Below are 20,578 nucleotides of genomic sequence, written 5' to 3'. Positions count from 1 at the left end.
TGAATTCAGTATATACACTTTAAAATTTAGATTTTTTGTCAAGTTCAGAGAAAAAGAGAAATTCAATGTTCTGCATCTAAATATCTTCCCGCGTTTAAATCAATTCTTGCGTATGACTTATGTTGATACTTCTTCCGCTTTCAAGAACATCAGATAAATACGAATACGAGTAATTCCTTTCGCCCAAAATTTTACTTAGTATCATTCCAACATAGTCAAAGCCCAACAAGGTCACTCCCTAGTTTGATATCATCACGCAATGCAATTTGGATCATTATGATGATGTTTCCTATATTTATAATCATTAACCAGGTCATCGATACACCGTTTTGTAAGTCACTGACTTCATCAATATACTAATCTTGCACATACCTATTATCACTCCAACAAGGTCACTGACTTATATTATTAAACGTATCTTGCACATACATATTATCACTCACACAAGGTCACTGACTAACTCTTTGTAAGTCACTGACGTTCATCATTATGCTTATCTTGCACATACCTATAATCACTCGAACAAGGTCACTGACAAACTCTTTTGTAAGTCACTGACTTATAACATTATGCTTATCTTGCACATACCTATAATCACTCGAACAAGGTCACTGACAAACTCTCTTGTAAGTCACTGACTTATAACATTATGATCATGTTGCACATACCTATTATCATTCCAACAAGGTCGCTGACTAACTCCTTTGTAAGTCACTGACTTACATCATTATGATCATGTTGCACATACCTATTATCATTCCAACAAGGTCACTGACAAATTTCCTTGCCTAGCCTCATGCAACTAGCAAAATTATAATTATGTTGCATATTATTCCAATATTGTCACTGACTAGCTATATAACATCAATCAATACAAACTGGATCATTATGATTATGTTGCATATAACTATCATCATTCTAAACATGTCATTGATGAACTCCTTTGTAAGTCACTGACGTCAACTTTCATAATAAATAGTCTTATGTTGCACAGCTTAGAAACCATTTTAATATTTCTTGTATCTTAATTTGTAACATATAATTGATTGTATTTGGATAGAAATCCATATGAAGAAAATTATTTTATTGCATAAAAGCCAAAACACCATGGAACGAAAACATGTAGTCTACATACCTACATAATTTATACAAAACAAAAACGCATTGATGCATTGCAAGGTGGAGAAGTGATATATTATAACAACTTGATCAATTACGGCGTTTTACTCCCTCGTGTGCGTGATATTACATAAACTCGTAGGGATATAGTTATCTTCCTTCATCTCGACAACAATTCAGATACATCTCTGAATTAACTGTGACGTTCGGGATATTTCCTAAGCCCACACATATTGGTCCCGATGTGCATTTTGTCCGTGAGCTGAACTGTCAGAATTTGCATTTGAATTGCAGGCAAGTTTGATGCATTAGCTAAAATGAATTGTAATCACGAGATAAACATCAGGATGATTGCGGAAAGTGAATAATTATCGTGTTTGATATCATCCAGGCTTTCCCTAGAATTGAATAATTTCATGGCATGTTCCATGTTTCCAATGAAAAAAATGATTGCTCTCGTTCACAAATCATACGGTTCCAGGCTCCACTTTGATAAACAGATGCCATCAAAAACAACCTCGGATGTATATGGACGGTATACATTTTACTACGCTGCAAGTAGAACCCGTGGTGTGTACTATTTCTTGAAAACAACAACGCTTAAACAACTATGCATGGTAATGACAATTTAATTTAACAAAAAATATATAGAAATACTTGAACAATAAGTATATGTAGCTATAAGAAATGATACACATCGCCTTCAACGAATCTGTCGCATATCATGATAATAAATTACTAAAGCTGACGATGGCAACATGTCGAAACGGAAATATTTCACATTTTTTTAATACGTCAATTGTTTGCTTTTTATGAATGAGAGCATAGTTGGCTTCCATAAACCACAGTAATTTCTTGATGTCGGCCATTCAACAAATGTTGACGAAATTTAATAATTAATAAGGGAGGAAACTCTTTCTCAATCCCGTAGGTTCATTTTTCCGCCTTTCTTCATTTGGCGCCTTTCGCACGTGTTATTTTGTTTTAATCCGGTTTGGACGCTTGTTTTCTCCCTCCCTTCCACCCAGTCCCCATATTTTTTATCGGACAATATCTTCATCGCAAGTTTGCTATTATGGTTAATTTTAATTTCTTTCCACTATTATCATTGAGTATTAAGAATATAGTATATATTAAGTTTTCAATTTATTATGCTTTCTGATGTTGTGTATCATAAGCTTCAGGATTTATGGCTGCTTTTTTGAAATCAGTTTAATATCTATGTTAATATCATTATCAATCTAGCAGCCTATTATTTCGGCCAAATTAAATATCTATTTAACATTTGTTTTTGTGTTTCATTTGAGCAATAATTTGTAGATTCATCACAATGTATTGGAAGCTCATCGATTTCTTATGCCTCACAAATTTCGAGATATTTTAAACATGTGCCTTATTCAACTGATATAAAATTTATACAACATTTTAAGCATTACATCAGAAATTATTTCTACCTGTAGACATTAAATATTCAGTAAAACTCCGTAGAACGTGTCCGATGTCAGACGGTAAATGTTTGGTTTTCATTTCTTCAAGTTCCTGGAAATGCGAAATTGCAGATAAGGGAAGAATTTGAGCTCATCAAAAATAGTTTATTCATGCACCATTGACGTTTTGAATCGCATGCTCTATGACTTAAGCAGTCAGAATGTAACATTAATTTCTGTGAGGGAAATCTTAGAATGATATCAGTAGGCGGATGCTTTGTTAGCTACGGGAGAAATGCAATAAGGTATTGTTTTCCGTTAAGATTGTGATAAATGTAACCAAACGAAAATGCAGACGACAAAAATAAACTTGACGATGACAAGTATATACAGAATTTTGAAGTTTTATCACGATACAAGATGTAATTATCAAACGAAGTTAAAAGCACTTGAACTACCAGAAGGTGACAAAGGTTTTCTCTGCAACTTTTTTATTTAAAATGAGCATTGTTTGACCCCAGTTAATACTGTTTGTGTTGTGTTTTGCTTTGCACGCAAACTTCTACGGAGTAGTAAACTATTATCGCTTAAGATTGTAGTCTTAAAATCAGTATTTAAGACTAATATGTTTGTTACGTTCAAAGAAATAGATATTCAATGTTCTGCATCTAAATATAGATTGCCTATGACTATGTTGATACTTATTCCGCTTACAAGAACATCAGTTAAAGACCCTTTGGAATGTCAATTTGATGCCAATATAATAATGGCTAATCTCCGAATGGCAAATTATTGTACAAGAGCATTTCATTAAGAATCATTTTGATTAATGTATTTAATTAGCGCTCGATCGATGTATAATTTCGCTTAAATCCAATAGCCCGCAATCGGTCAACAGCTAACTGGAGACAGATTGGCAGGAATTGTAAAATAATTGACATTGTGTCGGAGTTGCATCGCTGTGAGGACATGTTGCAGCTACAGAGTGTTTCGCAGATGTGCTTCAAGCAAATTTGTTTTCTTTATTTCTTACATATTATGACATTTGAATAATATTGCTGCAAAATACTGGATTATGCAGTTATGTGCATATTGTGTTTTAAAAAGGGATAAGCTGAATATTAAGAATAAAAGTGAAAAGTTTTTCAGCTAAACAAAGACGGTTGGCGTTTGAACTTTATACATCAGAGGGAATACTTAGTATGTGTGAAAGCATCTGTTAATGATTGATCATTTCAATATAATTTTAATTGTTGACTGAATTAAAATTGCAATTGTAGAACACTCATTTCGCTACTGATAGAATAGTCTGAACATGTTATTAAAGTGTTGATGCTTAAAAATAGATAGTTCATTTGTCGGAATGAATTCATGAGGATAGTTTTTTGGTGATTAAAATTTCATAGGTGTGTCTTTTGATCATCATTATATTATTAAAATATATATAACAATGTGTTATAATATGGCTGCACAAGTGTTTATCGTCTCTTTTAACATTGAATATTATTGACAGAAAATTAGAAGCGACTAGAAAGTAATTATCTAGCAAAGTAAATAATCCTCATTTAAGAAAAGCTTCGTGTGTAAGTTCCATAAGTGTGGAAAAAACTAGAGAAAAGTTGATCTATCTTACCCCAACATATGAAGATGTAACGCAATATAACGTTTAGGACATACTAGCCTTCATGATATAATAAAGCGTGATACAGGAAACACAGAACAAGATGGCGTCAGGCCGAGCAATGCGGTCCAACTCGAAAACGACAGGTCTGAATGCACGTGTGGAGTCCCTCCAATCCACAGACAAGGTTTGGTGGATGGTATTTAATCATTACGCAAAACAATTGATATCATTGTTGTTCAGTGGTTGGCCATTAAAATGGCGATTTGTTGACATTCCTTTTATTTTCTTATACAGAGTGAAGATTAAACTAATAGGGGAGTGTTTTTAATGTGATATGCAAGAATCATTGGTATGATGTTTGTTGTATCTTTAAAGATGCACTCTTACTCCCAAATAAAATTTATCACAATTAATAATATTTTTTTAATATTCCAAATAGGATGAATACATGTAAAAAAAATGGTTCTTATTAAGAATATCGAGTTGAATTTGAAAGAAATGAGCATTAAACACAGTATTTCTTCCTTATTCGTCTATAGAAGACCACAGTAAATCTTTTAGCATTCACCAATCATTTAATATTTTTGCATTTTCTGCTATTAAATACATGGTTACAATCTTGTTATCAGTAGTTAGTATTTTCCATAAATGCATTATTCAGTAAGTACTTTAAGGGTTTTCAGTCAAAATTTATGTTTGTTAAACATGTTTATGTATTGATTTTGAATAAGAGTGTCACTTTAAATGTTGACTAATGTGTTCAAATATAAGTCATTTCGGTTTGCAAATCTTTGTATAATCCATACAAATATTTGCAAACCGAAAATGAATCATATTTCAACACATACTTATGCTTATACATATGGCATATTAAGATATATTAGAACATATTTACAGTCGAAAAAGTCGTGCCACAAAATTTCAAGACATTAAGGGTATCAAAATAACTTTGTAACTACTAGGTTGCGATCAAATGTTTTTGTACTCTCAGACTAAATGAGTTGAAAACATAAGAGTAATTAAGTTTAAATGAAACTATGAGCCTCTGTAGCTCTTGCATATGTTCTTTCATATTTGGAAAGGGATATGTTTGTGTGTGTGATTAGTACGTGTTGTGTCTCTTGTTCAATCTTTGTAGGTACTAGCAATATGCTGCTAATTATTGATAATTATTGAACGATTTGTGTCTGTCGTTCAGTGTTTAGGTACCAGCAATCTGCTGCTTAATGCTGGTATTTATTGAATGCTCTGTGTTTGTCGTTCAGTGTTTTGGTACCAGCAATATATGGTTAATGCTGGTAATGATTGAATGATCTGTGTCTGTCGATTTGTGTTGGGTACCAGCAATATGCTGCATAATGTTAGTAATTATTGAACGATTTGTGTCCGTCGTTCAGTGTTTTTTTATATTATCAATATTATGCTTAATATTGGTAATTATTATATACCTAAGTTATGAGTACAATCGTAAACTCTCATTTTCAACAAGTGACCATACAATATATTACCGTATCGGAACGCACGCGCGTATCAAACATCCATCATTATTCCCGTATTGTACGATTCACAGGTCCCATGTTAAACGTTCGATAAAGACCGAATGGTTCCGAATAAAAAGCTGGATCGACAGACGCTCTTATGGTAGAATGACATAAATCCTCTTTACAACCATGATCAAATCTCGTTCGTTTACAAACAAAATGTTGTCAAGATCTGTTAAAACGCCTTTTTAATTTATTATTAAGAATTAAACACTGTTCTGTACAATACTGAATACTTATTTGGGCTCGTTCAAAGTGGTTTCCCAGCTTTGTTGTTGTCCAAATATATATCTCCGTATTGTACAGAACAATGTTGAATAAAATATAACTATTGTACGTTATGTGTCTCTTGTTCAGCGTCTGTTTGGTCCTAGAAATATGCGGTTTGCGTTGTTTATTACTGGGCCTGTTCCTGTACTCTCCAGTGTATTATTGCGAGACATGCGAACGACGGCCTCCGTTTGTCTGGAAATAAATATTATCAAAAAATCTAGGCTTTCTTTGTCTCAAATTGTTATATTAATTGTGGCCTTGACAACTAGTGGTTGAATGAGTTTGTTGTGAGGAATATGGTGGTAAAATAAGATCGAGTAAGCTCTACTCTTGATTGAAAATCAATACATTGACGTTCTTGTTAATTTGATTAAGTGTTTTGACGTTGAAGAGAATATTTCTGGTATAAACACTGTTGTGATTTCATCAGAGAACGTGATTTTTTTCCAAGAAATTAAGTTGTATGTACTGGATATATACCTCAAATATCATGCCATTTGGTTGGTAACAAAAGTGGTCAAACGGTTTGTGGTAACAATAGGATAAATCGTTTAATGACTTTCCAATACATATACAGTAACTATGAACTTGTCCGTAAAAATGTCCGTTTTGCTAAATGGAAATGATCACATAAACAGATAAGAGAATAACTTGTGTTCCGCAAAACAAAAGCTACTTGATGTTAAAGTGTCGCGTTGAATTACAAGAAATATCACTTGATCAGTCAATATGTAACAATATTTTCTCAGGGATATTTGAAATCATTATCGGTGGTTGGATACTTGTAAAATATCGGGGAAATTGCAATCAGATATTGTTCTCGTCAAGATTATGCTTTGTCTGTCTACATTCATAATAACAAGACGAGAAATGCAATTATAAAATTAATGCAAGTACAAAGGATTTTATTATTTTAGCTCTAGGTAAGGTTTTCAGATGCGTACATACCAACTTAAGTTTATGTAAACTGTCTTCAACGTTTCAGTTGATTCCTACATATGACTATCTTGAACATTAGTCCGCTTTCAAGAACATACAATATAATATATTCATTCATGAATATCAATCTTTTGGATTTATGCATTTAATAAGCGCTTGATCAAACCAAACAAACAATTATTGAGAGACGTGCAAGAATCAAGGACAAACATGTTATCAACGAGGGACGTATACGAAGCAAGGACGAACGTGTCAATAATGACAAACGTCGCTGATCAAGGACGACATTGCCATCAACGGGGAACTTACAACAAAACAAGACAACAAATACACTAAACAAATATATAAATTGGTTCGTCCGGGTAAATGAGTTATACAGCGACATCGACTGTTCTGTAAATAAGATTATTAAAAACATCTAGACATTGTGTCATTAGTTGTAAGGTTTCGTGTTGGTTTACATCGGGTGAATGAGTTTATTGACGTGCTATATAGTTACACAATAAAACACCGTAACCTCTAGACAGAGTCAGTATTCCCTGGATCAAAACAACCTGGTTCATTTGATTAAGTGTGACGATATTTGCGGGAACGTTACTTGGAAACCCTTTTTAGAAGTTGATATTTTATTCATGCAATGCTCCGTCCGTATTTATATCTAATGAATATACTTGAAACTTGAAACTTGAAACTTGTTTTGATTAAACGCCTAATTTTATAAATATAGTCAATGTCGTTGTACACAGTAATGTAAACAAATATAAAATCGACATCAATACAATTTCATAAAACATACGAAACGTACTTAAGATAGGTAAATGCGACATTATAAAAATAAAATTCGATTGTGTGAAAATAAAAAAAAGAATAAGTTAAATTCAAACTTATATGTGTCTACTATAAAACATGAAAGCGTCATACCAAAAAGCGTAATATACTACTATGTGAGTACTGTGTGGCCCATATTTAAGAGTATCGTAGAATATGTTTTTAAAATATACATGAAGGAATTAAATAATATATAAATAAATGTTGAACAAAACAGAAAATGATTTGGGTCAAAATAGTCCGCCCACCAACACTGTGTTTATTTAGAATAATGCAAAGTAGAATAATATAGTATGGCGCAGAGGTCGACCGAGAAGATAACCACCCTTATAACGTGTTTTCTTTCTATTTGTTGAGTTTATAGTAACTTATACAGTGTTACAGGGTAGAAAAGGAGATTTGACCCTAAACAGGGTTTATTTTTGAAAACTGGATTTGTCCCTGCATTTTTTGTATAATTGTGTTGGGAAAAAGCGGACATGTTCTAGGTTACATTAAATAAACGGAATATTTTTTTGCGCTTTTATTTTTCGAATTTTTTTTTTTTTGCCTTCTTAGTCCATAGGGGTATTTGAGTAAAGCTGGCCATCACCACTGCTATTAATGAAGAATGTACCGTTCGTGTGTGTGTTTCCAGAGCGGTTTCCATCAAATAATTGAACATAAAGTATACTGATATACCCAGTCTTAGTTTTATTTATCATCCAATTTCGTTCTTTTCTGCGTTGCTTTTTATCATTCTGGTTGCCCTAAAGTAAAATCATGTTTTAAAGTGGTTCGTGTCATGTAAGTTAATCGTGACGATTAGTGTAAGCAATCATCTAAATTAAATGCCAATTTCTCTACATTGTGTCATCGTTTATGTGTGTAACTATGATAGTTCCCGCTGATGTTAAACCCCTCGAATCATCTACTTAAACGTCATTTTACAAATTAAAAAATGGCTTATTTTGATTATCATAAATATAATTTCCTTAATAATTATCATAATTATCATTATCCTTACAAATTGCACTTAAACAAAAATGTTTGGATTTCTAGGCAAGTTGAATGCCCGCCAAATCAGAAATGGCGAGAATTTTAAATCATGCCATTTTTTGTACTAGCTCATTATCAACTGTCTTAAACTAAAGAAGACTTTTCTTTGAATATGAAGTTCTAAATAATTATAATACCAAATCGGTCATGCTAATGAAGGCACATAAATGAAAATAATGATGCTTAAGCATCATGCATTCTGGACAGGTTTTATTTAGCAATTTCCGCCGCAAGAAGAAGATTGACTGGAACTAATCATGTAAATTGTTCATGAATACAAATTAATCCTCAGAAACCGTTCCAAGTACAAACAGTATTTCCACGCAATTGTATTTAAATGAGAGTGGTTTTTGTGAATTTCGCATCTAAAATAAGGCAAAATGAGCATTTTAAGTGTTGAAAAGTACCATAGATTAAAGCAATCGTACATTTTTGCAATAGCTTAAAACATATATGTGCAAGAACATTAATTGGGCCGTTCAAATACATCAAGTTCTAGAATAGTTCTATGAGGATCATATTCTTACATTTTAATTTCTTAAAATTGTTTTAGAATTTTTTTTTCAAAATAAAATATCCATACAAGATGTCAAAGCCCTAAACCCAATATCACTAAAATACTTAAGTCAATTTTCATGACATCAAAAGTTATTAAACATCGTATATGTTTCTAAACCTTTTTAAAAAGCGCATTCACTAATAGAATATTTCGATTTAAAACTTTTATTCAAATTTCCAAAGAAAAAATATTAAATATAATTGAGTTTTACTCAATGCTTTTAACAATTTCTCAAATATACGTTTTGCATTGGAATAAGTTGTTAGAAATATTGACCAACGGTTTTTATCAACACATTTGTTAAAACGTGTGTTTATAAAACATGTGATTTTACTAACATTTTTATAATGGGCCTTGGCTTTCGATTCATTAATGTATGCCTTATATATGTTGTATGTGTTCAAGTGCCAAACAAGATGGTGTTTTCATTTTTCCTCGCCTAATGTTGTATTCCAGAAGCCAAGAGAACGCGACATTGAATGTTTACAAAACGTAGCTGTATGTTATCTGTTTTTTTTCTTTTGAAAACAGATAGATAATTAAAGTTTCACATTATTTGTCACTGATGTTGTTGAACAGATCAAATAAAACCATTAATTGCATTATCAAAATTAGGGTCTATTTTTGCATTCAAATATCATTCATTTAAAATGTACTAGTTCCAGAAATGGCAATTAAAGTCGTTCACATTGTTTGTACTGCTTTCCACATTGACATTAACAACACTGGTACACTCGATATTGCAAATATGGGACGAAGCGTGTTCCATGAGAGTAACCTTACCGGGCTTGAACTGTTGAAGTTGAAAATATGATACAGGATAGCTGCAGGACAACTCCCGTTAACAACCATTTTCCCAATTAAAAACCCTCCATTGTCCCTAAAATAAATGCTAGTTTTCCCCCAAAATGGGTAAAAAATCAGTTTTATTTATAACAATGTCATGGCCTTATTGTTCCTGATTTTGGCTTTTATTGCGCTTTTCCCCCAATCAGAAGGCATAGGCAGTTTAAATATTTGCAAGAAAAATCACGGGTTTGCAATGACAAGAATTGTCATACCAACTGGATTTAGAAATAATGAGACGTTTTGACTTCTAGGCAAGTTGTAAGCTCTCGAAAATGTATTCAATACGCCTTGGTATGGATTTATTTCAAATTCCATTGTTTTTCCTTGTGCAAGAATAATTCAAAGCGACATTGTACCCACTTTTTGCCTTAACATTTGAGTGTCTTCCCACACATGTCCTCATATTTTGTTCTGGTGATTGTCATTCTCAGCTTGTCAATTAGTGGGAAGTTGATCAGCCCACTGAAATATGAAGAATAACATCTTGAGACTATATCTTTAAATGGAATAAATAGGCAGTCAGTGCTTGTAACAGTTGTGTTTAGAATGCTTCGTTTTCAACAAATACAATAAACAATATAACCATTGTCAAACACTCTCTGTATTCAAACAATCTCATGCAAACGCAAATTATATAATAATATGATACATGTAAAACGGCGGATGTATCAGTCATTATCTTTCATTAATTGGAATATGCCCTGACCGCAGACCCTTCCTTTGTAGTATAGATGATGGTACTTGGGTAAATGTACGAATTTATTGCAGTATTGCATAAAAGCCAGAACACAGAGGGATGAATCTATGTCTAGAACCGATCACTGTAGACATATAGCTACATTATTTATACCAAGCAGCGTAGCATTGATGTATTACAAAGCGGAGAATTAATAAATCGTAGCAACTTGATGCATTACAGCGTATGAATTTCTTATGGCTGATCTCGTGCAATCAGTAATTAAATATAAATAGTTCCTGTGTTATAGTTTCACCATTACACTATCAAAGGTTAATCAAACTTTACTTAAAGGCCACGTAAACTGTCGTACATACATAATCCTTTTTAATGAAAACTGCAATTATTCAAAATTTGGCGGTGAATATGAACACTAAAATATTCATATATAATTAAATGGTCAGGCACATTCCAGAAAATGGCATTTAAATAATTTTCAAGCTATGTACTTTAAATTGCAGACAAAGACATGTTATTTCCCTGCAACAAGGAGAACATTTGTTACGCTGCAGGCAGATGCGCGCTTCATAAATGTATCATGTACTCCAAAATAGGTTTGTTGATGAAAACAAATGTTTATAAGTCTGTATATGACTGTATTTTATTGAAATAAAGAGTAAAGTCCGTCATAACTTTTAACGACCGGTCCGACCTGTCTTCAAAATTATAACGCCCGCTAAGAGGATAAACCGTTGTCTGCAGTGTTGCGACTTTGTAGATAACATTTGGGTGCTGACTGGCTAATCCCATGAATACCATATGACCCTTACGCTGGTGTGTAATATTTCTTGATTAGCGTTTTCTTATTTTACCCTGACCACATACAATTAAGTAAAAACATTTAAAGGTAGCCGCTGCCAAACATTTAGTTGGATGGTTTTCGTACTTATTACTTTTCGATCAAATTTAAGTTGTTTAACTCTCAGATATTTGGGCATTTCAAGATTTTCTAACCTTGTTAAACTAAAGTATTTCGTAATAATTCCTTGCTCGATAGTTGGTAAGAGTTATAATATATTTTAGGTTAGTTGTCACTAAATGTTTTACGGGTCATATAACATCAAATCACAAGATAATTCCCTTCAAACTACGGTGGTTAACTCTTTTGTCAAGGCCAGGGGCAATTTTCGAGGTAATTCATTTTGTTGTACACCTAAATACAACAAGCGTTTAAGATAAAGGAAGTATAAAAAAGTTGCACACTATTATAAGTTACGGGGTAAGGAGGTGAACCGATATGGTGATATACGGGGCAAAGGAAACCGAATATGGTTTGTTGAGCACTGTTTATCCCATTTCGGGTCACCTTCTGACCCCGTAACGTATATATCACGTCGACAACCTGTTTACATGTTTAAATGTTTCATTTATTCATCGGAATATTCATAGGAAACGGAAAAAAGACGCCATTTTGGTACGACATAAATTTAGTGACGCAATATGGAAAAATATGGGGTCACCGCGTGACCAGTCCTTGACCAATGGCGTTGCGTAATTTATGTTGGATGCGTGATATAGGTTGATGCAACTTTTTATTTTAATGCATTTTACTCAATTGACTGTATTGAACAACCCAAAATAATAAATACCTATAAGTATTCACAAATAATCGAATTGAAAAGTCGCCCAGATATTGCTTTTTTCCATATCTGTACACGTGTTCTTTTTTTTTATCATTAAATTTAACTGAGTTAAACATAATAATTCATTAAAATCAAAACAAACATCTTTTGCATAAACGTTTAGCTATATTGTGCCCATTTAATTTGTACATATAGCTATGTTGATTTTTATTACGCTTTCAAGAACATCAAAGAAATAAACCAATTCGAATACCAATTTCATGACAATGGAATAATGAGAAATCTCAGAGAGGCTAATGTTTGTACGTAAGCGTTTCCATGAGAATGGTTCCAGATTAATGTATTTAATTAGCGCTCGATCGAGTTTTTATTTTGCTTAAAGCAAATTACAAAGCACTATCGCTAAACAGCCAAATCACCAGTCTCTCTCTAGCAGTAAGATTCGCAGTAATCGTAAAATAATTGTCATTGTGTCAGAGTTGCATTGCTGTGAGGACCTGTTGCAAGCTTTCTTTCAAGCTAATGTGTTTATCTTGTAGCATTTGAATTATGTTACAGTCAGAAAGTATTTTCAGAATATTGAATTTGACAGTTACGTAGAACTTGCGTTCTAGTTCATCGATATAATAGGACGAATACCGAATATAAAATCAAAGAAACATCAAGCTTATAAAGCCAGTTTGTTAATGTATGTTATACTTCATATGGAATACCAACTATGGGAGAGAAATGTTTAATGACTGACCATTTCAGTATTGTTTTCGTTTTTGAATTATCTAAAACTTAAAACAATTTTAAATCGCTAGTATTGCTACTGATCGACGTATCTGAAGTTGTTGTTTAAGTGTTAAGCTTTTTGAAATAAATGTTTCATCAATTGAATGAAGTTTTACAAATTAACTCTTAGGTGTGCGATTATGCAATTAATCTTCAACTACCATAATATATATCATTTTATATAAAGGCTGTACTTTTGTAAATCTGCAGCGGTTAAATTGGATTTTATAGATAGAAACAGAGAAAAGATTGGAAAAAAGTTATTTAGCCAATCAAATACTCATCAACATTCTTTTAAGCATCACTCAGTGTGGTTCATTTGTGTTGAAAAAACTAGAAAAATGACATAACTATAAAAGAGGTAAACTCCCTTCCGATCTGACCATACCATCCTACGTGATATAATAAAACGTGATATAGGAAATACAACCTTAAATGGCGTCAGGCCGAGCAATGCGATCCAACTCGAAAACGACAGGCCTAAATGCAGATGTGGACCCCTTTTCAACCACAGACAAGGTACGAGGATAATATTTATTGTTTATGAATCTTACCATCTAAAATTTAGCTTTTTTCTATCCCCATTTGTATATTACAAATTATTAGTTTACATGAGCTGAGCTCTAAATTTCTTGAGCTCGTTGATGTTGGTATATGATAGTGTATTTTATCTCGATTGGGATGATGTTCGAACGCTTACATGAATCATTATCGGGTCCGTTTTCTGGACAGAAAAAAAGTAACAACTGTTTTAAAAAGGCTTAAAATCGTACCTCTAGTGGCGATCAAACCCTTTACTATTGGGTTGAGATCTCAAAAGACAACTGTCTTCAATGTGTTTGAGTCCGATACTTTAAGGAAACATTAGTTGCATTTATCCACAATCGCAATAAATCTAGCCATAACAGAACTATCGACCAAACATGACATTTTGCAGATACTCTTGAGCGAAGGTGAAACCATTGAGCACAATAACAGCTATATATACCACCGTATGTTTGTTTTTCACTTAGAAAACAGCCATTTATTCACGAGGGTAGTCTTACCCTGGTAAGTAAATTATTGATAGGTCTAACTATCGCTTTAAGTACTAACGTTTAGCAATAGGAACACCTGTAACATGCAATAATGAGTCATCCTCTTCTTCCTTAGTTGTATTCTTTTGTGAATAGAAGTTCGTTTATGATGAATCCAAGAAAATGTTTGGAAATAAAGATCACTAAACCATTATAACGGTGTTTTTTTTGGTTCCATATGAGAATTTTAAGTAAGCTGTTGTTGCCAACATTTAGATACTCATATCCCATCTGAGTACGAAACTCATATTCAGAATAGTGAATTTCTAAATATTATAAAGTGTCCTTAATATATTTTTTGAACAGTTTGAGCCATTTATCTGTCACGCTAAGATTTGAAGTTATAAGTCAAGAGTTTCAATCCGAGACTGAAGACATTAATGACAAATGGTCGCTCATGAAATGGGTGCTTTACCTGTGTGTGCCAGAAAAGGACTAGAATTAAGAAATGAAAATTGAATTCCAATGACATTTATAATTCCATTTTGCTTTAAGTTGTCAACGTTGCAATCTCTAAGTTTGTTTTGAGGCACATTCATATGATATTGTTTTTCGTAAAATGTTTTTGAAATATGAATTTCGGTGTTCGCAAAATTGGCACACAGGGTTGCCTTATGCCAACATTTCTAAAATATGTGTCAAGCATACGTGTGTTACTATTATTTTTAACCCACTCGTTGGAACGTACATAATTGCCAAAGATATAAGTCCTTTAAATGCGTTCACATTGTTTACTTTGCGTTCCATTTGACATTAACAATTGATGCACTCGATAGTGCAAATATAGGACGAAGCAACTTCCAGGAAATTTAAGTATCCCCTATTGAAACATTACAGTGCTGGCATACACTGGTTTATTCATCTTATATTGTCGATATCAATTGACAAACATAAGTGCACTATTATACTACACAGTTGAAAATATGGGAAATTGTTGTCTAACTCAAAAGTTGCAAGTGATTTATTTCATGAAATTGACCGGAAATTACAGACTGACTCCAAATAGAAAAAGCTTCCAATTTCCATTATATTTTTTTAACACAAATGTGTTTTTCCGCAATATATATTTTAGATATATAATCGGTTTATACTATCGGTAAAGATAGAGCATATTAATGGGTAGAAGACACGTTTTGTAACTTTTATCTCTATTTTGTCATGGTCATCTTATTACTATACTGGTTGACGGTACATTTCCGAACAGGACACAAATCCGAACACCGGCTAAAACACGCGTTTGTTTACCGTGATCGATTGTCCGATGATCTAGATCAATACAGAGGCTTGCTAAGGTCACACTTGCGAAATTTCATCTTGTTTTGTTAAGTATTTTTCTAAAAAAATGCCATTCAATGTTTATGCGCATTTATGATCAAAATGAAGCACATGGGGGAATGACGTCAGAAGGCGCACGCTCATCTTTAGGTTTTGCTGTTATGTTGACCTACATTCAAGATATTTATAAATAAAAATCACGCTTTACATTTGAATTGCATGTTTTGAAAAATCATCGAAAACAATAAATAACTTTGCAGTTAAGTGTTTATTTAATATAGCATACTTATTAATTATAATTTTATGACCATGTATTTTCGTTTTGCAAGTGTTCGGTATTTGTGCCCTCCATTGCATAAATTTTAAGGGTGATTCACCATCAAATGAACGATTGTTGACAATAGATTGAGGACAGCATAATTCTGAACTTTGACAGATGTTGTCTCATTAACGACATTTTACATCATTTCTGCGTTAACATTTGAGTGGTCGCCCACACATGTCCTCATATTTTATTATTGACATTCTCGTGTTTTCAATTAGTGGGAAGCTCATCAGCCCACAGAAATATAAAGACTGACATCTTGATACTTTGTCTTTAAGTGCAATAAATAGGCAATCACTGCTTGTTTTAACACACACTCATTGTAATCAATCGGTATCACGTAAAAATTATAAAGCAAAAATTATCAGACATGCAACACAAATAGGTTAATACCATCGAATGTGTCCCTAAACGATGTCACTGGCAATAATCGTCCAAAACTAAAACTTAACAACTGTGGCTAGTAAAACTGTCTATTTCGTCGTCTCGTTATGCAGCGTTACCTCTTAGCGCAAGACTGTCATATGCCTTCTACTTCTACATTGAGCTACAACCCTCTTGAACGAAGCCTGCAAGCTGTAGTCTATTATCTGAGGCAAAGAGATCACGCAACTTCATACAATGATTTGACATGACAAAATAATGGCCACTCAAGTGCAAAATAAGAACAATTACGAGCAAGGAGTTGCTTATTCCCATACTTTGGTGTAAATGACATGTATGCAAATAAGCAGACAGTGGAAAGGTCGAAAATGCACAAAAATACAAGTGGACTTAGAAATACAAGTATACAGTACTTGGTGTATTTTCATTCGATTCAATTACATAATAGTAATAAGCAGTCAATACCCTTTCAAACGATACCAAATTTGTATCGGGATTACCAGGCATCATTATTTAACATAATTTAATTAAATATTCTATATATCTCTTATTTCTTGTCCGCATTTTAACGGGACCTGCTGACACAATACAAACAATAACAGTTTTTGTTTATATTGGAATGCGGTGATTATTCGCGATCCGAACATATCCGAAGAAGTTGCTTACATCGGATGATAGCCGTCTTTACAAAAAAGGATATTCTGTTCTGTTCTGTATAAAAGAAATCAGGAATTTATTTATAAAAATATGCCGACGTTTTACAAAGGTTATGCATTGGCATTTAGGTGTCAACGCAATGTTGCTTGTAATTTCATCTTTTCAGAAGACTGACCCAGAAAAAATATTCTTGGGTGATATTCAATTTTGGTCTCAAGTGGATCTTAGAACGATGCAGCTTATCGGATTGTTCGATATACATACGGTGAATGAAGCCAATGTTGCATGATCTTAATATTTGCCAAAATTTGCATTTTGAATATTATCCCAGATTACTTCTATTACTTCAAATATGTCGAATGTATACTATTGTTTGAATTTGCCTTTATTACATTCTAAATTATCTTATCTTCTTTGTCTGTCGTGGATCATCAGTTCAAATACGAATGTATGATACAACACATACTCGTTAAAACAATCAAGTCTTCTCAGTGAGTGATAAGCTAATCGTCCGACACTAGTACCATTAATTAAGAAATTAATTGCGGGATTGTTGTTATAATCGGGGTATGAACGCAGTTGGGGTTGTCTAAGCGTGTGGAAGGGTAGTTCATTTCAGGTATGGTAGTTTAGGTGTAAATATTCAAGTATGAACTTACTATTATTCGATTAAAATGCAATTGTATAATTGTAATCAACTTGTAAACTGGACAACGCGAAATGATTGACACTGATGAGTCTATACTAAAGTGAAAACGACAGGGGCCAGTAACAAATAATAATATATTCAATATTCAAAATACTAGGCTAGGACCCAATATGCAGTGAACGACGGACACAAAACGTACCAAAAACACCAAACGACCACACGTGATTTGAAATAAATGATGGGGTCTTAGGACGGTCAGTGGAACACGAGTCACACGTTAGACTTACTATCCAACTGTGTTTTTTGAATTTCATAACTCTTTAAAATCATGGTTGGTTTGTTCATTGTAATACATTGAAACCTACGGTCTATCCGAACATTCATAGTAATGGTAAAATTGAATCACGATACCATTTTCAAGACAAATGTCAGACACTGGTAACAACAAAATTTGCTAATTACATCAATTTTGCCCAAACGCACTTACTGGGATTGAATGTTAGTTATGTGTACTTTTCCAGGAAATATTGTTGCTAATTAGAGTGGAGTGTTGCGGTTTGTGCGCAGCTGCAGACAAATATAGGATACAGGCACATATAAGATGTGTTTTTTGACAACCATATTGTACACATCTGTACAAATTGACACATAGTGTGTACACAGCTGCATATAAACCTCTGCTACGATATTTTTACACTAGTAATTTAAACAGCTGCATGCAATCATTTGACAAAAAGATTGCACACAATGGCATTATATAGCTTGTTTAAACACTAAGAATAGCTACATTTGCATTAATGAAAGTAGGAGCAAATAGGTGCTAGCTATGTAAGTGTGCGAACAATAGTTAGATGCTATGAACGTAAAACGAGTGTAAGAAGAAAGTGTGCAAAAGTTAGAGTCAGACAAACGCCAATACCTATATACCTTATCAGATTCCTTTACAGCAGCATGATTACATAAACTGTATGCACTTTGGTTTCGGGGTCTTAATGGCTTGAAAGCAAACATGGTAATGTCAGGCAAAATACTCTGTGCAAGGGACATTTAACTTTATACTGTGCTTTAGCGTAAGAACAACATGTCTTAAATTTAAATTTATTGCCTTACCATCAATATAAATATTCCCCGAATTTGAGATCATATGTATATACAAATCGTAATTACAAATATAACAGCAAGACTTATGACAATATTACTTATATTCTTTGAATAATTGATAGGTATCGGGTGAATCATCTCAATATTGTCTATGGTGCAGAAGTAATCTAAAACATCGTTTTACACCTATTTCCCATTAACATTTCCTTGTCCGCATACTCCTATCCTCATATTTGTTCTTGGGCGCATGTGGTAAAACTGAAAATCTTCCATTCATTGTAACAGTTCCTCTAGTTGAGTTCAGATGCTGGCCTTTTGCTGAATCTTATTAATATTTGAAATTGTTTGGAATTGTACATACATGTTTTTGTATAAACGAATGGAAAAAGGATGATTCTGTGTAATTAAGAAAGAACTTTTCTGAGTCTGAGGCTAGACTTGAACTTGAGACTGTTCCTAATCATGGGCCGTGGTTCTTGACGGTGTTTGGTTGTCAAATGGTTTTCGGTTTATCGGCCCACAGAAATATGAAGAATAATATCATGAATAACAAAAATGTCTAAAATGTAAACTGTTTCTAACGTTGTATTTTCTATAAATTCATAATATAGTAATTTCACAGTGAACCACTTGGCTTATTCCATGGACAGAGTTCAATGACGTTGTGCCTGGCAATACTCTTCAGATGATTTAAATGGTTTGTTTTTTCGTCTGGTTGTGCAGCTGTAGACTGTTAGACAGATCGTTTACAAAGTTTCTTATTACGGTTCTTTCGCACCAATATATCACACGGACCTCCTCACAAGAAAACGTTGTACAAAAACATCACACAGCTGCACATAAACAACACAAATCTACATACGATAATTTGACACGACATTTATATGGCCTTTTTGAAAGCACACTTGGGGCAGGTCATGTGCAGAAAGAAACATAATATGAAGAAGGAGCAAAAATTTACATTCTGGCATTCTAAAACATCTGAAGACATGCGAACTGTAGTGAGGTCGAAAGTAAACAAAGCTTCAAGTTTTTGTCAATCATTGATGTAATACACATGTGGACTTGCAACTGTAGTGAGGTCGAAGGTGATCAAAATTACCAGTAGGATGTTGACAGTATTACATACACTACAAAAAACTCTGCCGTTGTTCTAACCCTTTTCGTTCAACGAGTCACGCAAAATCTCCATTAAGCGGAGTTAATCTCTGTGTCTAGTTTCTTAATTAATTAAAGGTGTAGGTTTTGCTATGCGATCGTGACGACTAACTACAACAAGACTTGCATCATTTAAACCATGCTGAACGTACTCAGTCCATTCCAATAAAGTCACTGACTCGCATCATTATGAACATGATGCATGTAACTATTATCATTCCATATGGACACTGACTCGCATCATTATGAACATGTTGCATGTTGCATCTATTACCATTCAAACATGGTCACTGACTCGCATCACTGAATGCAAATTGAATCATTATTGTAATGTTTTGCATACTAATCATCATTCCAACAATGCTACTGACAGTTCCTTTGCCTCAATTAATTCAATTTAAATGATAATTATTGTGTTGTATAAACAAATATCATTTCAGCAAGATCACTCACTTATTTACTTGCCTAAGCTAATGCAAGTTACAAAATTATTATTCTTTGCATGTATTTATCATCATTATGACAAGGTCACTGACTAACTTATTTGCTTAACTCAATTCAACTTAATCTCACAGTTTGGAAACCATTAAAATATTTTTGTATCTTGTATTTATAACATTGTTAGTAAAATATAATTTATTATATTTGGATAGAAAACTA

The 20,578-nt window shown here is 33.2% G+C and overlaps 1 protein-coding gene across 5 annotated transcripts in view; it reads left to right on the top strand.

The window, feature by feature from the left end:
- LOC128213016 (GTP-binding protein Di-Ras2-like) overlaps positions 1 to 20,578 on the top strand; it is a 169,521-nt gene that overhangs the window by 70,197 nt on the left and 78,746 nt on the right. Inside the window, exon 1 of one of the 5 annotated variants that reach the window (XM_052918480.1) lies at positions 4,065 to 4,354. The exons of 2 other annotated variants lie outside the window; for them this stretch is intronic. In XM_052918480.1, coding sequence (XP_052774440.1) covers positions 4,271 to 4,354 — 84 coding nt within the window. In that variant the 5' untranslated portion in view covers positions 4,065 to 4,270. Of the gene's footprint in view, positions 1 to 4,064; positions 4,355 to 13,543; positions 13,813 to 20,578 lie in introns of those variants that run through there. 2 more of the 5 variants (XM_052918479.1, XM_052918473.1) reach the window with 2 other exon arrangements.

The sequence above is a fragment of the Mya arenaria genome, chromosome 13 (genome assembly GCF_026914265.1).
Source record: "Mya arenaria isolate MELC-2E11 chromosome 13, ASM2691426v1".
NCBI lineage: Eukaryota > Metazoa > Mollusca > Bivalvia > Myida > Myidae > Mya > Mya arenaria.
Note: the sequence above shows the minus strand (reverse complement) of the source record. Positions and strands in the feature narration are given on the sequence as shown.